We start from the raw sequence: 22,424 nt of genomic DNA on the forward strand, positions 1-22,424 counted from the left end.
GGCAGCTAGAGCCTAACAAAATATATTTCTTAAACAATAAGACTTAAAAGTCAAAATTACTCCTTGATCTATGGGCTGCAGAATGAATGTTGCATTAGCGGTCATGAAAACAACATTAATTTCATTGTTCTTCTCCACTGAAGATCACTGATCACAGATAACCATAAAAATTTATAATAATGAAGTTTTGAAATATTAGGAGAATTACCAAGATGTGACACAGAGACATGAAATGAGCAACTGCTATTGGGAAGACGGTATCAATAGACTTGTTTGATGCAAGATTGTCATAAACCTTCAATTTGTAAAACATCTGAGACACATAATAAAGCAAGTGCAATAAAATGAAGTATGCCTGTAATTTTGATGAAATCCAATTTACTAATTTTGTATTCATGGAGCATGGTTCTGGTTTCATATTTAAAAACTCTGTCTAACCCAAGTTCATGAATTTCTTCTGTTACGTTTTAGCCCAGAAATGATTTAAGTTACAACTCTTAAATTTGAGACTCTAATCCATTTTGAGTTAATTTTTATGGATGATGTAAGGTAAGAGTCTAAATTCATTTTTATGGATATTAAATTTTCCAAGCATTTGTTTTATCTTGACAAGTCAGTCAAATATCTGACCATAAATGGAAAGAATATAAATTCCATTCCACTGCACTGATCTTTATGCCTGTCCTTAAACCAATAACACACTGTTTTGTTCACTTTCATTTTATAATACATTTTGAAGTCAGTTACTCTTGGGTGTCCCAACATTTCTATATAAATATTAAAATTAATTTATTGATTTCTACCAAAAAAAAAGTCAGCTAGGACTTTGTAGGGGATGTGTAGAATTTATAGATTAATTTTGGTAGAATTGCCATCTTGATAATAATTTTTGGATTGTTCATTGCTACTATACAGAAATACAATGCAGTTTGCATTACTGATTTGTATACTGAAATATGGGGCGCCTGGGTGGCTCAGTGGGTTAAGCCGCTGCCTTCGGCTCAGGTCATGATCTCAGAGTCCTGGGATCGAGTCCCGCATCGGGTTCTCTGCTCCGCGGGGAGCCTGCTTCCTCCTCTCTCTCTCTCTGCCTGCCTCTCTGCCTGCCTCTCTGCCTACTTGTGATCTCTCTGTGTCAAATGAATAAAAAAAAAAAAAAAAAAATCTGTATACTGAAATCTTGCTAAACTCTTTTATTAGTTTCTTGCTAAACTTATTCTCTAGCTTCTTTTTATGGATGCTTAGGATTTTCCATATACAGTATCATGTACCTACAATGAAAAAAAATTACTTTCGTTCCAAGCAGAATATCTTAATTAATTAAGAAATTTTGCCTTGGGGTGCCTGGGTGGCTCAGTCGTTAAGCGGTTAAGCATCTGCCTTCAACTCAGCTCATAATCCCCTGGTCCTGGGATAAGCCCCTCATTGGGCTCTCTGCTCTGCAGGAAGCCTGCTTCTCCCTCTCTCACTCCCCCTGCTTGTGTTCCCTCTCTCGCTGTCTCTCTGTGAAATAAATAAATTATAAATAAATAAATAAAATCTGTTAAAAAAAAAAAAAAGAAAAGAAATTTTGCCTTATTATATTGGCTATATCCACCAGCTCAATGTCAAATAGAAGTGGTGTGTTGAATAAAAGTGGTAAGAGCAATCATCTGCACTTTCTTCTAGTCTTTAAAGTAAAAGTATTCACTCCCTAACCCTTAAGTAGATGTAAGTTAAAGCTTTATCATTTATCAGCGGAGGAAGTTTTTTATCTATCAGTAGTTTTTGTGCATGTGAGTTTGTGTGTTTTTCATGTTTGAAAGAGAGACAGAACAGTGGTTTTTGTTTTGTTTTGTTTTTATCTTGAATGACTGTTAGATTTTGTTAAATGCTTTTTCTGCCTCTATTGAAATAATGAGGTATTTTTGTCCTTTATCAATATGGTATACTAGATTTTCTGTTGTTAAACCAACCTTTCTTTCCTAGAATAATTTCCTTTGGTTATGGTTTTATCTTTTGTTGTTGTTGTTGTTGTGGATTGTGTTTGCTAATATTTTGTTAAATATTTTCTATGTACGTTTATGAGAAATATTTGTCAGTAGTCTTCTGTAGTTGTGATATCTTCCTTTGGATTTCATATCAAAATAATACTGGCTAAAAAGTGTTACTTCTTCTATTTCCTGGATGAGTCTATACAAGATTAATATTCCTTCTTTCACTATTTGGTGGGGGTCACCAACAAAATCTGAACTTTTCTTTCACTTAATCATGGATTCAACTTGTTTACTTGCTATACATCTATTTTGATTTTTTATTTCTTCTTGGGTCAGTTTTTAGTAATTCATGTATTTCTAGGAATTTGTCTATTTCATGTCAGTTGTCTACTTTTGGGGCACACATTTGTTCATAATATTCTACTATAATCCTTGTAGTTTCTCTAAGGTATATAATAATATTTCATATTTCATTCCTGAATTTGGTAATTTTGTTTTCTTTCACTTTTTTTCTTTTTTGTTAGGGCATTTTGTCTAAAGGTATACCAGCTTGTTAATCTTCTCAAAGAACCAACATCTGGTCCATTAACTTCCTATTAATTTAAGGTTTTATATTTATTGATTTCTGCTCTATTCTTTAGTATGTCCCTCCTTCTGCTTGACTGAGGTTTAGTTTGCTCTTCTTTTTCTAAGTTTCTTAATGTACAAGTTAAGACTATTAATTTGTGACCTTTCTTCTTCTCTGATTTAGGTATTTTTAAAGCTCTATACAATGCTTTAGCTAAGCTCATAAGTCTTGAATTGAGTTTTTATATTTCTTCAGTTCAAATTATATTCTGATTTCTCTCAAGATTGTTTCTTTTATCCATCAGTTATTTAGAAGTATGCTGCTTCTTACTGTCCAAATATTTGGGGATTTCTCCAATTTCTTGCTCTTGCTGGTTTTCTATTCAATTCTGTTTTTCAGAAAACATATTTTGTATGATTTTAATTATTTTAAATTTAACGAGATACATTTTATATCCTAGCATTTAATCTATTTTGTAGACTGTTTCATTGTTCCTTGAAAAGAATGTACCTTCTGTAGTCATTGGGGAAACACTCTGTATATTTCAGTTAGTTCCTAGTGTTGGTCAAGTATTCTATTATCATTGATATTTTGTCTAGATTTATCAATTTTTAACAGTAGACGTATTAAAATTTCTAATTATTATTGCTGAATTGTCTATTTTTTCATTTAATTAAAGAATATCTGATTTTATACATTTGAACTTCTGTGAGTAGGAGCATATACATTTATAATTGTTATATCTCCTGGTGTGTTAATACTTTTGTATTACAAAATATCCCAGTTTGTCTCCAATAATATTATTTGTCTTAATGTCTATTTTAGGGACACCTGGGTGGCTCAGTTCGTTAAGCGGCTGCCTTCGGCTCAGGTCATGGTCCACGGCGTCCTGGGATCGAGTCCCACATTGGGCTCCTTGCTCTGCAGGGAGCCTGCTTCTCCCTCTGCCTCTGCTGCCACTCTGTCTGCTTGTGCTTGCTCTCACTCCTCTCTCTCTCTCTGACAAATAATAAAATAAAATAAAAATGCCTTTTTTAATGTCTATTTTATCAGATGGTAATGTAGCAAAATCTTGCTCTCTCATGTTATATTTGGCCTGGTACACATTTCACACTTCTTCTGTCTTTGGATTTAAGGAATACCTAATGGAGATAATTTATAGCTGTTTTTTTTAATCAGACAAAAATCTCCACTTTTTGACTGGAATATTTAAATTATTTAAATTTAGTATAATTATAATTATTGATATATTTTTATTTGCTATGTTTCTATTTGTTTTCAAGATGATTTTGTGCTTTTTTACTTCTTTAATCCTCCTCTACTGCCTTCTTTTTGGTTAAATATTTCTAGGGTGTCTTTTTAACTATCGTGTTCATTTTATTTATTTATTATATTTGTCATTTTCTTGCTGGTTACTCTAGTAATTGCAGTATGCCTCCTAGTTTATCACAATCTATTAAAGATTAATATTTAATTCTGGTAAAATATAGAAACTTTGCCCCAGTACAGCTCTTTTATTCCCCTTTGTACTATAGTTATCTTAAATATTTTATCCATACAAATGCTAGCTGGTGCAACCACTCTGCAAAACAGCATGGAGGTTCCTCAAAATGTTGAAAATAGAATTACCCTATGATCCAGCAATTGCACTACTGGGTATTTACCCTAAAGACAGAAATGCAGCGATCCGAAGGGGCATGTGCACCTGAATGTTTATAGTAGCAATGTCTACAATAGCCAAACTATGGAAAGAACCTAGATGTCCATCAACAGATGAATGGATAAAGAAGATGTGGTATAAATACACAATGGAATACTACGCAGCCATCAAAAAAAGAAATCTTGCCATTTGTGACGACGTGGATGGAACTAGAGGGTATCATGCTTAGTGAAATAAGTCAACTGGAGAGAGACAACCATCATATGATCTCCCTGATATGAGGAAGTGGAGATGCAATGTGGGAGGTAGGGGGGTAGGAGAAGAATAAATGAAACAAGATGGGATTGGGAGGGATACAAACCATCAGTGACTTGTAATCTCACAAAACAAACTGAGGGTTGCTGGGGGGAGGGGGCTTGGGAGAGGGGGGTGGGGTGATGGACGTTGGGGAGGGTATGTGCTATGGTGAGTGCTGTGAGTGTGTAAACCTCACGATTCACAGACCTGTACCCCTGGGGATAAAAATAACATTATACGTTATTTAAAAAAATAATTAATTAATTTAAAAAATTATTCAATACACCCAATAAAACAGCACTGTAATTACTGCTTTGTATGTTGTATCTTTAAAAGGAACTAGGTGGAGATGCACCTGGCTTTCCCTGTCAGTAGAGCATGGGACTCTTTTTTTTTGAGCATGGGACTCTTGATCTTGGTGAATTCAAGCCCCACATTGGATGTGAAGATTACATGAAAAATAAATAAAAGAAACTAGATGAAAATAAGGGAAATACATTTATAAAGTAGTTCATATTAATATATATATTTATCATTTCTGGTGCTTTTTCATTTCTTTCTGTAAGTCCAAGTTACCATCCAGGAGTCATTTCCCTTCAGCTAACGCACCTACTCTTATTATTACTTGTAAGACAGGTCTGAAGGCAATAAATTTTCCCAGATTTCACTGATTCGGAAATTTCTTTATTTGATTTAATTTTTATAGATTAACTCTGGTGGATATAGAATATTGATAAACTTTTTTTTTTTTTAAGAACTTTGAGCATGCCATTCCATTGTCTTTAGGCCTTCATTATTTTAGATGAGAAGCCAGTTCATCAATTGTAACCAGTATAAAGAATGTGTCATTTTTTCTGTTGCCACTTCAAACATTTTCTCTTGATGTCAACATTTTGATCATGATGGCCTAAGTTCTAATCGCTTTATATTTATCCTATTTGGGGACTTGTTGAAATTCTTGAATGTAATGAGTAATTTTTAAAACATATAGTGTGATACGTTTTAGGCCATTCTTTCTTTCTTTCTTTCTTTCTTTTAAGATTTTATTTATTTATTTTGACAGAGAGAGAGATCACAAGTAGGCAGAGAGTCAGGCAGAGAGAGAGGGGGAAGCAGGCTCCCCACTGAACAGAGAGCCCGATGTGGGGCTCGATCCCAGGACCCAGGATCGTGACCTGAGCTGAAGGCAGAGGCTTTAACCCACTGAGCCACCCAGGTGCCCCAGGCCATTATTTCTTGAAATAATTGTTCTATTTAATCTCTTTTTTATTTTTGATATTTCTATTGCACATGTTTTGGCATGCCTGCTACCTCAGAGACTCTGTTGCTCCATTTTTCATCAATATTTTTCTCTATTTCTATTGTTAACTTTTATTGATCTTTCTACAAGTTTAGTAATTCTTTCTTATGCAACCTCAACGCTGCTTTTGAACCTCTCTACTCAATTTTTTGACTTATGCTTGTCAACTCCAGAATTTCTATTTGAGATATATACCATTGTCTATCTCCATCTCTATCTCCTGAAAATTTCTATTTGTTTATTCATTGTCATTATACTTTCCTTTAATAATCCACCTATAGTTTTCTTTAGTATTTGAACATTTTTAAAATAGCTGCTTCAAGTCTTTGTGAAATCTAACATTCAGGGACACTCAGATAGTTTCCATTGGCTTTTCTTTCCTGAGTATGGGTCATACATTCCAGTTACTTTGCATATTTCACAATTTTTGTGAAGATCGGACATTTTGAATGATTTCACTGGTAAAGATTCTTTTCGCTGTCTTATTGCTTATTTGCATCTTTGGCTGGGCTAACTCTCTGATTTCTTGCTGTTCTATAGTGTACAGCTGTTGATGTGTCTCCCATGGAAATGTTTATGGTTTTTTATTTTTTTAAGACTGTCTCTCCTAGGTTTTTTCTTTATTTATTTCTCTATACTTAGTGGTTGGCCAATGATCAGACACAGTTTGGGCTCAAAACACCTCAGGCTAATAAGGCTTCCACTGTTTGCAGATAGGCCTGTATGTACCAGGGAGGGCATTCAAATTTCGGGATATAGTTACATCTACCCCCAGCATTTGGTTCCACTGGGATTTTTTTTCACTGTGTTTTCTTTTTCTTTCTTTCTTTTTTTTTTTCTGGTGCAAAAAAGCTGGTTTTATTTAAAGTACAGGAACAGGACCTGTAAGCAGAAGAGCTGCTTTTTTGTTTTTTTGGATAGAGGATTTGCTACACTCCTTAAATGAAGTAAAGTAACCTAATATGAAATGAGATCTCCAGTAAATGAAAAATGAAGTGTTTTCATTTTACTTACAAAAATAGTTTTCAAATTTCCCAAATGAAATACTATCCAAATTCAACAGTGTATTAAAAATGTGTATGGTTAAGTATGATTTACCTTAAGAAAACATTAATAGTTAACATAAGCAAATTTATCAAGAAATTTATTATATTAATAGACTGAAAGAGAAAAAATCAGAAAATTATTTCAACAGTTGTAGAAAAGACATTTGGTAATAATCAAAACAGATTCAGGAGATTAAGAACAGAAAGGAATTTTTCTAAACTTGCCTAAAGTTTATTTATAAAACACCTACAGTAAGTATAGTTATGGAGAAACTCTAGATATATTCCTTTTAATATATGATTGAGAGGGCAAGCTGATGTTCATTATCATCACTACTGTTTAACTAAGGAATTCTAGATCCTAGACAATCATATAAGAAAAGAAAAAGAAATAAAGGAATGATAAATGGAAAAGGAAGTTATAAAACACCTATTATCTCTCTATTATGCAGATAATGTGATCAACTACCAAGAAAAAAAATGAAACAAGACTCAAAAAACTATCAGAATTAACACAAGATATCATAAAGCTGTTCGATATAAGATTAACCTGTAGAAATCAACAGAACAATAACCAGACAGAAATACCATAAACAATAAAATACCAAACAAATATCAGTAAAATGACAAATTACCTAGGTATTAGCAAAAATTATAAAAATCTGTTGAGAATACTTAATAGATTTCATAAATCAGACAGAAATGATTATGAATTAATGATAAGGTATTCTGTGCTCTTGAGTTGGGTAGACTCATATTACAAAAAGTCAATTTAACTCAAATTATTAAATTCTTTGTATCCCTGATCACTTTGTTCCCAAACTCAAGTTGGATTTTACATAAACTCAATAAACTTTTTATTTCTAGTATATGGAAAACAGTGTGTCTATGCATAAAGTAAGTGAACTTGGAAAAAGATGAATTAAGAAAAGGGACCTGCCTTATTAGTTACTGAAGCAACGAGCTCATCTGAACAGAATAGGGAACTCAGAAAACACACAGATACACGCATATGGACTTGATATCCTACATAGTTGGCAATCTACATCAATGAGAAACATTGATGAGTGAATCAATCAGTTTAAAAAGTAAAAGACACAAAAAGATGGAAGACCATTCCATGCTCTTGGATCGGAAGAATAAACATTGTTTAAAATGTCTATACTGCCTAGAGCAGTCTATACTGCCGAGAAGCAATCTATACTTTTAATGCTATTCCGATCAAAATTCCACCAGTATTCTTCAAAGAGCTGGAGCAAATAATCCTAAAATTTGTATGGAATCAGAAGAGACCCCGAAATCGCTAAGGAAATGTTGGAAAAACAAAAAATAAAACGGGGGCATCACGTTACCTGATTTCAAGCTTTACTACAAAGCTGTGATCACCCAAGACAGCATGGTACTGGCATAAAAACAGACACATAGACCAGTGGAACAGAGTAGACAGCCCAGAGATGGACCCTCAACTCTATGGTCAAATAATCTTCAACAAAACAGGAAAAAAATATGCGGTGGGAAAAACCAGTCTCTTCAATAAATGGTGCTGGGAAAACTGGGCAGCTATATGTAGAAGAATGAAATTCGACCATTCTCTTATACTGTACACAAAGATAAACTCGAAATGGATAAAAGACCTCAACGTGAGACAGGAATCCATCAGAATCCTAGAGGAGAACATAGGCAGTAATCTCTTCGATAACAGCCACAGCAACAGCAACTTCTTTCAAGTTATGTCTCCAAAGGCAAAGGACACAAAAGCGAAAATGAACTTTGGGGACTTCATCAAAATCAAAAGCTTCTGCACAGCAAAGGAAACAGTCAACAAAACAAAGAGGCAACCCACAGAATGGGGAGAAGATATTGGCAAATGACAGTACAGACAAAAGTTTGATATCCAGGATCTATAATGAACTCCTCAAACTCAACAACACACAAAACAGACAATCATATCAAAAATGGGCAGAAGATATGGACAGACACTTCTCCAATGAAGACATACAAATGGCTATCAGGACACATGAAAAAATGTTCATCATCACTAGCCATCAGGGAGATTTAAATTAAAACCACATTGAGATATCACCTTATACCAGTTAGAATGGCCAAAATTAGCAAGACAGGAACAATATGTTTTGGAGGTGATGTGGAGAAAGGGGAACCCTCTTACACTGTTGGTGGGAATGCAAGTTTGTGCAGCCTCTTTGGAGAACAGTGTGGAGATTCCTCAAGAATTAATTAATAGAGCTTCCCTATGACCCTGCAATTGCACTACTGGGTATTTACCCCCAAAGATACAGATGTAGTGAAAAGAAGGGCCATCTGTACCCCAATGTTCATAGCAGCAATGGACACAGTCACCAAACTGTGGAAAGAACCAAGATGCCCTTCAACGGATGAATGGATAAGGAAGATGTGGTCCATATACACTATGGAGTATTATGCCTCCATCAGAAAGGATGAATACCCAACTTTTGTAGCAACATGGACGGGACTGGAAGAGATATGCTGAGTGAAATAAGTCAAGCAAAGAGAGTCAATTATCATATGCGTTTCACTTATTTGTGGAGCATAAGGAATAACACAGAGGACATGGGGAAATAGAGAGGAGAAGGGAGTTGGGGGAAATTGGAAGGGGAGGTGAACCATGAGAGACTATGGGACTCTGAAAAACAATCTGAGGGTTTTGAAGGGGCAGGGGGTGGGAGGTCGGGGTACCAGGGTGGTGGGTTATTATAGAGGGCACAGATTGCATTAGAGCACTGGTGTGGTTGCAAAAATAATGAATACTGTTATGCTGAAAATAAAAAATAATTTAAAAAAATTTTTAAAAAAGAAGAGGAAGGAGCTGTTTAAAAAAAAAAAAGTAAAAGTCTCTAAATGGACCAAATACATTATGAGGAATTGGACTACAGATGATAGAAATGAAAATGTTGAAAGAGGTTTCATATTTGGGATAGACTTTGGAGACAATACCAATGAGAGTTGTAGATGGATTGGATATTAGTGCCAGAAAGTGAAAAGATGACATACTAGTGAAGAAGAAATTGATGTTGCAAGTGAGAAAGGCTGTCTGTAGGAGAAAAAATTCTTCCCCCCCACCCCCAAGATTTTATTTATTTATTTGACAGAGAGAGATCACAAGTAGGCAGAGAGGCAGGCAGAGAAAGAGGAGGAAGCATGCTCCCCACTGAGCAGACAGCGTGATGTTAGGCTCCATTTCAGGGTCCTGGGATCATGACCTAAGCTGAAGGCAGAGGCTTTAACCCACTGAGCCACCCAGGAGCCCCATGTAGGAGGAAAATTCTTGAATAGGTAGAGCACCTTATTCTGAAAGTGAACATCAGGTTGATTTTTCATGTGAGGAATCTAAGCAGAGAAAGTAGGTAGATTTTTCTCTCTTATGGGGGGAAAGTAAAAACAAAACCAGTGTAATTACATGAAACCATTCAAAAACAAACAAGTAAAAATCTAAACAGGTAATTTTACCTGAAGGGCCTGCAGTCAAATATGGACTACCTTAATTTGTAAGTTAAGTATGTTCCTAGGTAGCAAGGCAAGTAATAACAAGGACTTAAGAGGTTAAAAATTATAACTCAGGCATAAAATGATAACAGAAAAGGATCTTGTCTTAGAATTCCAAAATTTTATTTCTTAAAAATTTTATTTGATTAAATTCAGTAAATGTATGATTAGAAATATTTCAAAATAGTTTTGTTAGAATTGGTTATGTATGTGTATTTCATTTTTTTTTTTGTCATTTGCTGTGTTTTCTATCTTAAAACATCACTGAATAGTTTGTCATGAAGGAAAAAGATGGGAGGAGAGGGTGGAGAAGGAGAATAGATCATACTGAATGAGCCTCTCTCTAAATGTGACAACTAAAGGCAGAATTGGAACTTTCCAGGAAACTTTTCTGATCTCCAGGGATGTTTTTAGAGCACAGAAGCTGCTCGCTTTTGCTCAGATAAAGGATTTGCAGTGATTGACCACTTGAGGGTGACTGTGTTATGTTTTAAAGTGAGACCAGTTGGGTTCAAGCAAAGATTGTGGTTAAGTAGATTTACTGTGAAGGCTAAGATTCTCAGACATTCCTAAGTAACATTGATGGGGAAAATTTTTAGCTTGGTTAGACCAGGGTGTTACAGTAATTTGGGTGCATCTCCCTTCACTGATTGTTTTAATTATGTGTCAGGGACAGAGAGGAGGAACAGCAAGAGATACTGGAGAAGAAAACTATCCAGGAGACCTGGGAGTGATACGAATACTTGTCAGAATTCCTAGTGATAACCCCAGCTTCATCAACAGCTTCCTAAGGAGTTGGCCTCACAACAGGTATGACCTAGTAATTAGGAAATACACAAGTAGCTCTAAATAGAGTCGAACACAATCTTGAAAGCACTAATGACAAGTTGACTTCAAATAATCTCACCTTTTCTGGGGCAGTGGTACTGAGAGGCTCTTGTTAAATAGCTGGCCCTTTTCTGGGATTTTGCTTCTTTTCCCTGGAAGAGAGCAGGGAGTAGCATAGCTTAGTAATGTTTTTTCCCAACCTTGGGAGATAATGGCATATATGCCAACCTTAATTTTGATTCTTTCTTCTCAGTTCAATCTAGTATATCAGATGTGGAGATAGGTATGTGCAGAAATTAGCTAAGGGACCATGAATCTCTTTTTTCAGTGTTGAAAAATATCTCAGACTACTTCCGTGCTGAAAATGATTCTATTGATTCTACTTCAGTGCTGAAAAATATCTCAGACATGGTTCTACAGGAGGCAAGAATCTCTACTTTAACAGCCACACCACACAGACTATGCTCCCCGACCACTTCATGCTTCCAACACCCAAGTGTTCACCAACTCTAAAAGCCATCTCTGCCATCATTGGAATAGTCTCTTTGAAATACCATATTCGCACTGAACCAAAATCTATCTGCTTGTTTTGTTCTAAACTGTAAGGGTCCCACAGGGCAAATTCAGAAATTTTAAGAGCTTTTATGCCTTGTATATCTCCTTTTCAGTTTAAGAAACCAAGTTATTCCAACATAATTTAAATAGGTGACAGAAACAATAACTGAGTGAGTGACTTCAAAGAGATAAATAGCCTGCCTTTTTATATCTCAAGGTATTTTATTTTTTGTTTCAAATTATTTTTCAGTAAATGTACTATATTTCATAGTTTCAGTCTCCTAGGAAGACATCCTATAACAAGAAGGAAGCTTTATAGTAAATAATACATCTGCTGGTTTACATTCAGCTTTCAAGAGACCAGCTTGCCCTGGGACTCCCCCCAACCCCACCCCTTAAATCTTTCCTTTCTTTCTCTATCTTCCACAATTTCTTCACTAGGAACAGCATATGTGATCACAGCTTCATTATCCCAATATTACTGACTATGTCAAATTAAATCCCCTGAGGACATACCGCCTGGCATTTTAAAATGCTAATTATTATAATGTGGATAAGCTTAGTATAGGCTTGATATCAGTGCTGAAGTTTTGATGGTGATCAAACATTAAAGAGGACCTCCTTTCGAAAACCAATGAGAACAGTTTGATTTGAGGATTTTTCAATGGATAACAAGCCTTCTTCCACCTTTAGGTGTCATTAAAGAGAAGGAAATCAAGCTAAGGAGCATTGCATAGATGTCAGTAAACCCCAGGACACTGACCCTACCTGAGCTGCTGGGAGGTGGAATCTAAAATCAGTTCTTTAGACTATGTTTTTCTAGCATAATCTGAAATGTTTAAAAACACTGGCAACTCACAGGATTAGGGTTTGTCCCGCTTAAGTTTTTCTACTGGCTGGCTGCCATAAGGAGAATTCGGCATCACTCCCAGGGGTCTTTCCTCAGTCCCAAGCGTACAACAGAGTCAGGGCTTAACACACCACCCAAGAATTCTTTTTTGCCCCAGAGCCAGAAAACTCAAATTGGGACTGCTTCTTCAAAAGACTATTAAGTGCCACATAAGGTATTAGCCCTGGATGCTCTGGAATGCTTTGGAATACCATTTGTGTGATTGTTAAAATCTTATCAGATAGGCGGCACTTATCCAACTCCACCTGAAGAGGGGTCAGAGTGATCTGCTAAGCATTTTTATTTAAACTTTGCAAGTTAGAAAAATGTATTTGACAGAACACAAAAATACACTCACTAGTCCAGAGAATAGCAGGTAACCCAAACACTTAAAGAGAAAGTTTACTCACAGTATTATTTTGCACATGGCACATCTACTGATGAAGGCTCTTCCATCAGGGCTTTGAAAAAGTTCTTTATCTTGGGAACAAAATAATTTTCCATTTTTCATCAATGTCCTATACTCATCACATGTTTCCTAAGGAAAAGATGAAAAAAAGTATGTTTACTAAAATCTCATCAAAGCAAGACTTTACCCTCTAAGAACTTCCTTCAGCACTACTATTTAAATACCAATACCTGCTTTGTACAGAAGCCATTCACTCCATCATCAGGAAGAACACAAATAAAAACAATGACTGTCCGTTGGAGATTGCGAATCTACTTAATAAGATTTCTTCTAAAACAGTGAAATGGAAAGACCTGACCTTATATTCCAGGGTAGATATTTACAAGCCCAATAGTCTTAGCAAATTAACTTCTTGATGGCTTATTTATCCTATCTATAAAAACTGAGGATATTATTTCATATGTACCATATGTGTTGTGAGGATTAAATATTATAAGTATGTAAAACTTTCAAAGTGCCCAACACATGGTAGATAATAATTATATTATCCTCTTCCCCTCTTCTTCCTCTTTTTTTTTTATTATTGTTGTGATTATTATTACTGGAATATGACACATATAAAATACCTATTACACAGTAGGTCAATAGTAATTACTGTCAAAAGGAACACAAAAAGATTGCTGAACAAGTTAATTCAATATATTTTATGGAAGACTTTCTATATGTCACTCTTAAAATAAATGGAGCATCTGCAGTATCTCACTAAGTACTGATTTAATAAGTTATACTCCCTATTAGAAAATCCAGTGGGCCTTTAGAGCAAGCCTTTTTTTTTTTTTTCAATTTTGCCAAAACAAACAAACAAACAAACAAACAAACAAAAAAGTAACAGCATGAAGGGCATTAAGGAGGACTTGTGATGTAATGAGTCCTGGGTGTTATATACAATTGATGAATCACTGAACTTTACCTCTGAAAGTAATAATACATTGTATGTTAATTAATTGAAAATTTTTTTTATTTTACAAGCAAAAGCATTATTAGAAAGTCATCTCTGCTCAGAAAGTTGGCAGGAAGGCTACAGAACCAGGTTCAAAAATGGGCAAAAACCTATTTGACCTAGGCAATAGGAACCCCAGGAGAGATCTAGCAGCAGGAATGTTGGAGTGTGAACCCCATTTGTAAACAGAGGTCCAGGTTCAGGACAAGAGAAACATTGTTCCTAGTAGGTCTGAGCGGATCAGCCCAGGTATGAGCTGAAATCCTCAGTTCCTGCCTTGCTTTTCTTGCATGGTTAGAAGAGACATCCTTATGAAATTAATTGAATTTTAAAAAGAAAAGTATTCTATCCAGCCCCCTGTATCTTTATAACAATCATTAAGTCAGTCAACAAAAACTCATTATGATATTAATTTACTTTGCTAGGTGACACGGATATGCCTAGGTTCATGGATACAGCAATAAGGCAGAAGCATCCTCACCTAAACCGTGCTTACCGTCAAATGGGTAACGATGTACTTCACCTAGCCCCTTAAACATGGGAGGCAGTTGGTAGCACTTGCAGAATGATTAATGGTGAAGAAGAATAAATAAATAATATCAGAGACCAAATAAATAATATCAGAGACCAGCCCTGGGAAATTTTGCCAATGGCGACCTACTAAAATATCTCTAAAATTATTATCACCACCCAGTGATCTTATCTGAGTAGCACAGCAATAATTTCTGGCAACAGACTGACGACTGGGCCTCTTGAGATCTGTCTAGTCTCTTGACTCTACAGTATCTAATGCCACATTGCAAGTTACTGCTTAGCTTGCCAGATGTAACTGATTCTATATAGTCTAGATAAAAATTTGTCATACAATCAGAGAAGAGCCTGGTGTTTTTTATGATAGAATTATATCCCTTGTGAGGCAGGTCTTCAGAAAGTATTGAAAACAAAGATTCATTGAACACTAGAATGAAGGTTTTAATAGTTTTTAGTGGTCAGTTGAAAAAGAACATTACCAATCAGGATAACTCCTGAACTGGGCAGATTTCTCCAGTATCACAATGAGATGAATGGCTAATTCCTAGAAAGACCTGTTTTTTTTTTTTTTTTTTTTTTTTTTTTTTTTTTTAACAGATGGACAACCAAGACCCAGAGAGAAGGTCAAGATTAGTTTAATTAGTTAAGGTAGAACTCAATGCTGCTTTCTGAGTTATGAAATAATCCAACATACTCTCTTGGAAAACAGGAAAAGACCATACAAACTGAAAGCAGGAGGAGGGTTTTCCCTGAGAAAGAAGGAATGTCCTCTCAATTACCCAACAATGAAAGAGGGTTGAAACAAGAACAGATCTACACCAAAAAGGCATCCTGAGGTGGGGAGATTGCTTTTCAGCAAGTATTTACTTGCACTCCACCTTCCAGCTTTTGGCTTGTTTCCATTTTGTTTTGTTTTGTTATTATTGCTGTTTGTGCTTTCTCCACAGGTTTCAGAAAAACTAAAGCCCTCCAAAGCCAAACTCTTTCCTGTACTGGTTGGGATGTAACCCACTGTCTATTTTTTTTTTTTCCAAATAGGTAAAAAAAAAATTAACTTCTATAAGAAAATGATACTTTTATTGTTCCAACAAAAGACCTCTAATAGTTGGCTAGGCACCCTCTTGACTCAAGGACTCGACCATTACAAATTCTTCTCCCTGATCTGCTGTCACCTGCAAAAATCTGCAGGACTTTTTACCTTCAGATCCTTGGTCTAATACTATCTTTTCAGAGAAAACGTACTTGAGTATCCTAAAGTATTGATACCACCTCTATCTCCAGAAATTCCCATCTTCCATTCTGGTTCATTTTCCTCCTAACATTAATCATCATTTAATGTTCTATATATTTTACTAATTTACTTACTGACTTATCTGTTTCCCTCCACTAATATGTAAGCTCCACAAGGGGAGAATTCTTGTCTATTTATCTTTATTTTCCAATATCCTTGACAACTCACACAGGGTCTGACAAATGATAGATGCTTAGTAAATGTTTACTGAATGATATATATACACTGACTATATACAAGGTACAGACAACCCCTTTATACACAACGACCACAAGGACATTTATTTTTGCTTTCTATGTCTGTCATGACTTTTTCAGCTATTAAGTCAAACAATACTAATTCACTGGTTTGTTTATGGAATTTGAAAGCACTCCTGTAACATGGTAGATTGCATCTTGCAGACATCCATCATCATTAATACATTGATGTATATGTATGTTTGTGTGTCTGTGTGTGATTCATGTCTTCCTTCATAAAGACCTGTTTCTGTGTTTTTAACAAAAGCTACTAGTGCCTATCAGTATAATATGTCTGTATTATTAATGTGAAGGTGTTGGCCACAGGCCGTTTTTCTTTAAAGATTTTGGAATGGTTTCAATGAACAGAAAAAGCAGGACTAACCTGATTTTCATCCTCACTGGCGGCATCTGGGACAAAAATACAGAAACCAAAGTTAAGGGAATGTAAACTATTCAACAAATAAACGATTCACTCAGTGATGTGCCTTGCTTATTTTAATGACTACATGTTATAAAACCACAAATTGCTTTTGAACATGTTAAAATTTACCATGGAAATAAAATGAGGCCACTTCACCAGGAAATCAGTACATGTACTCACAGAGGTCTAGTCACTCATAAAAGTCTAATTACTTTGGAAAATAGTAGTCAGGTACTTTCTTACCCTCTTCAAAATATCTAATTTCAAAGATATCCTTTCACAGCAAAGTATGGTAGAACTCTTTCAAAATTATAATATAATAAATGTATCATGTCAATTATAATTTAAAAGTATAATGTAGCATAAAGTTTATATCAGATATGTACATAAAATGAAAGTTTCTGAATTCTTACAACCCTCTCTCCTCATTATAGCTACAAAACTTAGAGATCTGACAAACATCAAGAATAATTAAAATCATAGGCTATGATACTCTCTCATTAACAGACTCCCTTTTGTACTTATATACTTATTTTAGGAAAGTGGGCATCATTTATGTATAATGATCTCATGACACTCCATCTCTGAGATTTTCTTTTAAAAATACAAATGTTTCAGGGAGCCTGGGTGGCTCAGTTGGTTAGCCATCTGCCTTCAGCTCAGGTCATGATCTCAGAGTCCCGGGATCAACTCCCACATCAGGCTCCCTGCTTGGCATGGGGCCTGCTTCTCCTTCTCCCAGTCTCCCTGCTTGTGTTCCTTCTCTCGCTGTCCCTCTCTCTGTTAAATAAATTTTAAAAATCTTCTAAAAAAATACAAATGCTTCAGAGCAAGACTGAGTCTAGGAAATTAATGTTCCCTTCAAATTCAAATAACAAATACAAAAAGTTACCTTCTACTTCCCACAAAAGTATCTTACCTTTTAGGCAAAATGCCTTTTTTTTAAATTTTATTTATTTCTTTGACAGAGACAGATCACAAGTAGGCAGAGAGGCAGGCAGAGAGAGGAGGAAGCAGGCTCCCTGCTGAGCAGAGAGCCCGATGCAGGACTCGATCCCAGGACCCTGAGATCATGACCTGAGCTGAAGGCAGAGGCTTTAACCCACTGAGCCACCCAGGTGCCCAGGGGAAATGCTTTTAATCAACTTAGGATTGCAGAACACAGAAATAAAATGCGCTAGAAGGCACTACTACTTTAAAATAAGAATAGATGTTAAATTTGATTTTTAATAGTTTATAAATATAGCATTATTATTTATAAAATATACATCTAAGTTTTAAATATTATATACATAATTCCTATCAGTATGAATTGGTATGCTTAGTATCATATATACGCACAATATATATAATTCCTAACAGTATGAATTAATATGCTTGGCGAGAGGAAGATGAGGAAGTATCTATTATCTTTTCAGAACTATTATAGAATTAACAGAAGGATTTCTCAAGGATGAAAATTCAGATTATGTCAAACTATTTGCCATTTCTAAAGTTAACAAAATAGTTATTAAGCCACATATATAATTTTTCAAAACTCTGTGTCTGGCAAGATATTTCAAGACTATACATACACAAATACATATAATCACACAAACATATATACATACATATATACATTTGTGGAGCAGGGGGAGGGAGACAAGTCTCTGCCTAGGGCTTTGCCATGTGTGGCAAGAGGCTTAGATTACATGCAAATTGCTCACCTTGTATGAGGCAAAGGGCCAGGGTCAGAAGCAGTGGCACTTTGGCTATCTTCATATTGAAGATGATGTAAGTTGATTACAAGTCAGCTTCGAGCATTGCTCACCAGCTGGTGCTCTAAGACTGAACCCATGGAGATGCAGCTCACATTTATATGCTCGGTGAACACCCACAATTAACAACCAACATTACAAAACCAGTTGTTCTAGGTCATGCTAGACTTACTATACCACATCAATTTAGTTTCCATCCTTTAGCATCCTGTCAAGGTGGCAGATCTGAACAGATAATGTCTATTTCCACAATTCTAATATGTTTTCATGATACCTCCCCCAAAAGGCAATAGACTCAGTCCAAGAACTCTATTAAAGTTAAATGCTCCATTCTCCTATGTAAGAACTGAATTCTTCACCAAGACCAGACATACAACTCTGCAGATAAACATATCTTTAACTGGGCTCCCTTCATAAGTGGGAGGGAAGGAAAGAAGACAGATGGGTTATCCTACTAGTCAGGTAGAGACTTACAGAGTCCCACATCTGGAGAAAGTTGCTGAGACTAAGAGAAGCTAGAATTTCTGTTGTTTCCATCTGCAGGTGTTTTGAAGGGTCTCAATTCAGTGCCATAGGCTCATGTACAAGTTAGAGTGAACAACCCAAAGAGATAACCCTGCAAAATTTTAACACTGAGTACATGGTGAAGGCAAAATTCAGGAAAGGGACAATGACTTTCACAAGAGCATATAGTTTAGATGGAAGAGGCAGAGGTGGTACTTGAGGAAGACCATGCAAATTCAACACTTTTTTTTTTTAACTCCATACAATGCTTCTATCACACACTAATAAAGGCAGAAACTATGTGAAATCATGGCTTGCACATAATTACTTCCAGAAATTCTCAATCTGAAGGACATTTTCTATTCTAAAGCCTTATCTTTTAGTCTAACCAAACGTTGTATTCATAAACATTAGAAGCTCAAACTTTAACTTCCCATAGCCCATCACTCCCCAAATTACTGTTTGAAAAATGTGGCTAAATCAATTTCCCCCCAAATTAAGTTTACTCCAATATCAATTCTTTATTTACTCTCCCAGGAAGAAAAGAAAGAATTAAATACTTAAAAATATATCATTGTAACATTTTTCCAGAGAAAGTATCTTCTCCTTGGTTCCTTCTTCCACTTTACAAGTAATGCCTTTTGTCTACCAGCTTATTCTAGTCTAATAGTTCAAGAAAGCACCTGAAAAATTACACAAAAATGACTTAAGATAGAGACAAACAGTTTGATTCCAGTACTCCAAAGGGTCTCCACATTCACAGTGGAAGTTTGGGACTCTATGAGATCAAAGCCCTTTTAAAGATTCTTCCAGAAAACTGATCTAAGGCTAGCCAATTTGAGGATGATGTCAATATTCTGAATACCATCAAAGCCAGAGTATTTCCTTTCCCTTTTTTTAAATGAAATAACTTATTTCCTCTTAAAGTGTAATCATTGGTTTCAAAGTCTGTACTTCGTTTCTTTTCAATAGTTTAGTAAAATGAGTGTCTATGGAAAGCAAGCTCAAACTACATTATTGTTACAGATTAGAAAATTCAATCCATCATAGCTTAATAGAAAGAGAATGGAACAGGGAGTCAGGAAATTTGTTTCTATTCCTGTCCTTGCAACTACACAGTGTAATGGAAATGAACCTGGCTTTGACATAATGTAGACGTGGGTTCAAATCTTGACTTACCAGTTACTAGCTATGTTGCCTTGGGCAAGTCATTTATTTTCTCTCTGCCTTGGCTTCCTAATATGCAAAACAGGGGTAATAAAATTACACTGTACAATTGTTGTAAGAGTTAGAGGTAATTCATGTGTGTGTGTGTGTGTGTGTGTAAGGCTTAGGACAATTTTGAGTTTAGTGATAAGTTTTATAGTTAATGACAGCTGGTCCTGAATTCTTATGTCATTACAATGATGTAGTTGTATTATTAGGTAATTTCAAAGATACAAGAAAAGTCAAGATCTCTTGGACATTGTCCTTATCAAAAGATTTTAAGCTTACTCAGGATATAATGAGACCCCCAACACATTATGAAGTGAAATTAAAAAGTCAAGACATAAGTCTTCTTTCTAATTTTTTTATGTTCTAAACCGCAATACCTAAAACAAATCAAAGCATTTCCTTTTTCCGAGATCAGACGAGATTGAGTGCGTTCAGGGTGGTATGGCCGTAGACAAAGCATTTGCTTTTTAAAACCTGTCAAAGTCATTGCAAGATTTCAGCCAGCATTGATTTCTCAGCTTTTTCTGTAAAAGTATCTTCTAAATATTGACTTACTAGTATTAATTTTTTATTTTTTATCTGATCGTCAGATCATATGAAATGAGTCCCGACAATACACTCTATCACTGGTCGTAAGAAAATTTAGCACCTCACAGTAGAATTGGTGATTATGTAATGTGCTCTGATGAACCCCAAATCTAGCCCAAATGGATATAATTCCCAGGAGTGGAAGTGGTATGAGGGTAGAACAAAAGAACCTAGAGATTACTGTAGCTCTGAAGAATCTCTGCTATGAGGAAAGGCTGAGGAGTTGGTTTCCTTCTTACTGGAAAAGTGCTCCTCGCTGCCACCCAGGACATCCTGAAATGATGAATAAGAGGTTTGGAACTGAGAGCCTCTTCTATGAGGAGAGGGAGCCAAAAGAAGATTCAAGGAGCACCCGCAATAGTAGAAGGATACTCAGCTGCCCATTGGCATCATGACTCTTTCTCCATTTCATTTCAGGAATGTTTTAAATCCAGAGGTGATTCATTGCATACTCTGTTAGTCACTCCATGTTTCTGAAAACCACAAAATGCAACTCAAGTGAATGTTATTGAGATTTTAGAAAATTGGGGTTTGGGTCATCAGAGTGCTTTTTGTGTGTGGTTCTGAAAAATGTTTCTTCTTTATTGTTATTTTACAATATTGCATGACTTTCTCTTCCATGTATATGAGTGAAAACAATTCTACTGATTGAGAACACTGTGGTTGGGTCAAAAGGTTGCTGGTAATAAGAATGACACCTAAGGTTAAAGCGCATAGCCTGGCAAAAGCCTGTCAGGGAAAGCAGGGTCAGCAATATTCTCATCAGAGAAATCAGAGTTGAATGACAAAGGCATTAAAGATATGGGATATCATGTAAGCCCCTTTGGCCCCTGCCTCCACTCCTGACTCCCCTGACAGCTGTTGCACCTTGAAAGGAGAATGGATCTTGTACATTTTATTATATCCAATGTAAACTACCCATTTTCTGTTTTATTCCTTAGCTCTTTGTGAGCCCTTGACATATCTCCACATTCTTTCATCTCCTCACTGCCCAAGTGCCCTTCCTTTTTTGTGTGTTTGAAGATTTTATTTGAATTCTAGTTAGTTAACATATAGTGTAATATCAGTGTCAGGAGTAAGATTCAGTGATTTATCATTTACATACAACACCCAGTGCTCATCCCAACAAGTGTCCTCCTTAATGCCCATCACCCATTTAGCCCACCCCTGCTAACCTCCCCTCTTGTAACCCTGAGTTTATTCTCTATAGTTAAGAAGTTAAGAGTCTCTTATGGTTTGCTTCCCCCTTACTTTTCCCCTCTCCCCTATGTTCATCTGTTTTGTATCTTAAATCCCATGTATGAGTGCAATTATATGTAGTTTTCCTTCTCTGAGTGCCTTATTTCACTTAGCATAATACACACTAGTTCCATCCATGTCATTGCAAATGGCAAGAGTTCATTCTTTTTGATAGCTGAGTAATATTCCATTGTGTACACCACATCTTTTTTTTAAAGATTTTATTTATTTATTTGACACAGAGAGAGAGTAAGAGAGAGACAGAGAGAGAGAGAGCACATGCACAAGCATGGGGAGCAGTAGGCAGAGAGAGAGGGAGAAGCAGGTTCCTCACTGAGCATAGAGGGGCTCTGTCCCAGGACCCTGGAATCATGATCTGCGCTAAAGGCAGCGGCTTAGCCAACTGAGCCAACTAGGCACCCCATTCCACATCTTCTTTATCCATTCATCAGGTGATTAACAATTAGGCTATTTCCATTATTTGGCTATTGTTGGTAATGCTGCTGTGTCCCCTCCAATCAGTACTTTTGTATCCCAAGTGCCTTTCCTATAAGTCGTCCTGCAGTCCTTGGAGAAATCAAGGGGTACC

At 35.9% G+C, this 22,424-nt stretch overlaps 1 protein-coding gene across 1 annotated transcript in view; it reads right to left on the reverse strand.

Moving 5' to 3' along the window:
• SPINK5 (serine peptidase inhibitor Kazal type 5) overlaps positions 1-18,343 on the reverse strand; it is a 79,976-nt gene extending 61,633 nt beyond the window's left edge. The window contains 5 exon segments of the mRNA XM_032336243.1: positions 11,277-11,294; positions 11,296-11,349; positions 13,048-13,179; positions 16,494-16,519; positions 18,239-18,343. Coding sequence (XP_032192134.1) covers positions 11,277-11,294; positions 11,296-11,349; positions 13,048-13,179; positions 16,494-16,519; positions 18,239-18,293 — 285 coding nt within the window. The 5' untranslated portion in view covers positions 18,294-18,343.
• Positions 18,344-22,424: the final 4,081 nt, after the last annotated feature.

The sequence above is a fragment of the Mustela erminea genome, chromosome 3, assembly GCF_009829155.1.
Source record: "Mustela erminea isolate mMusErm1 chromosome 3, mMusErm1.Pri, whole genome shotgun sequence".
Lineage (NCBI taxonomy): Eukaryota > Metazoa > Chordata > Mammalia > Carnivora > Mustelidae > Mustela > Mustela erminea.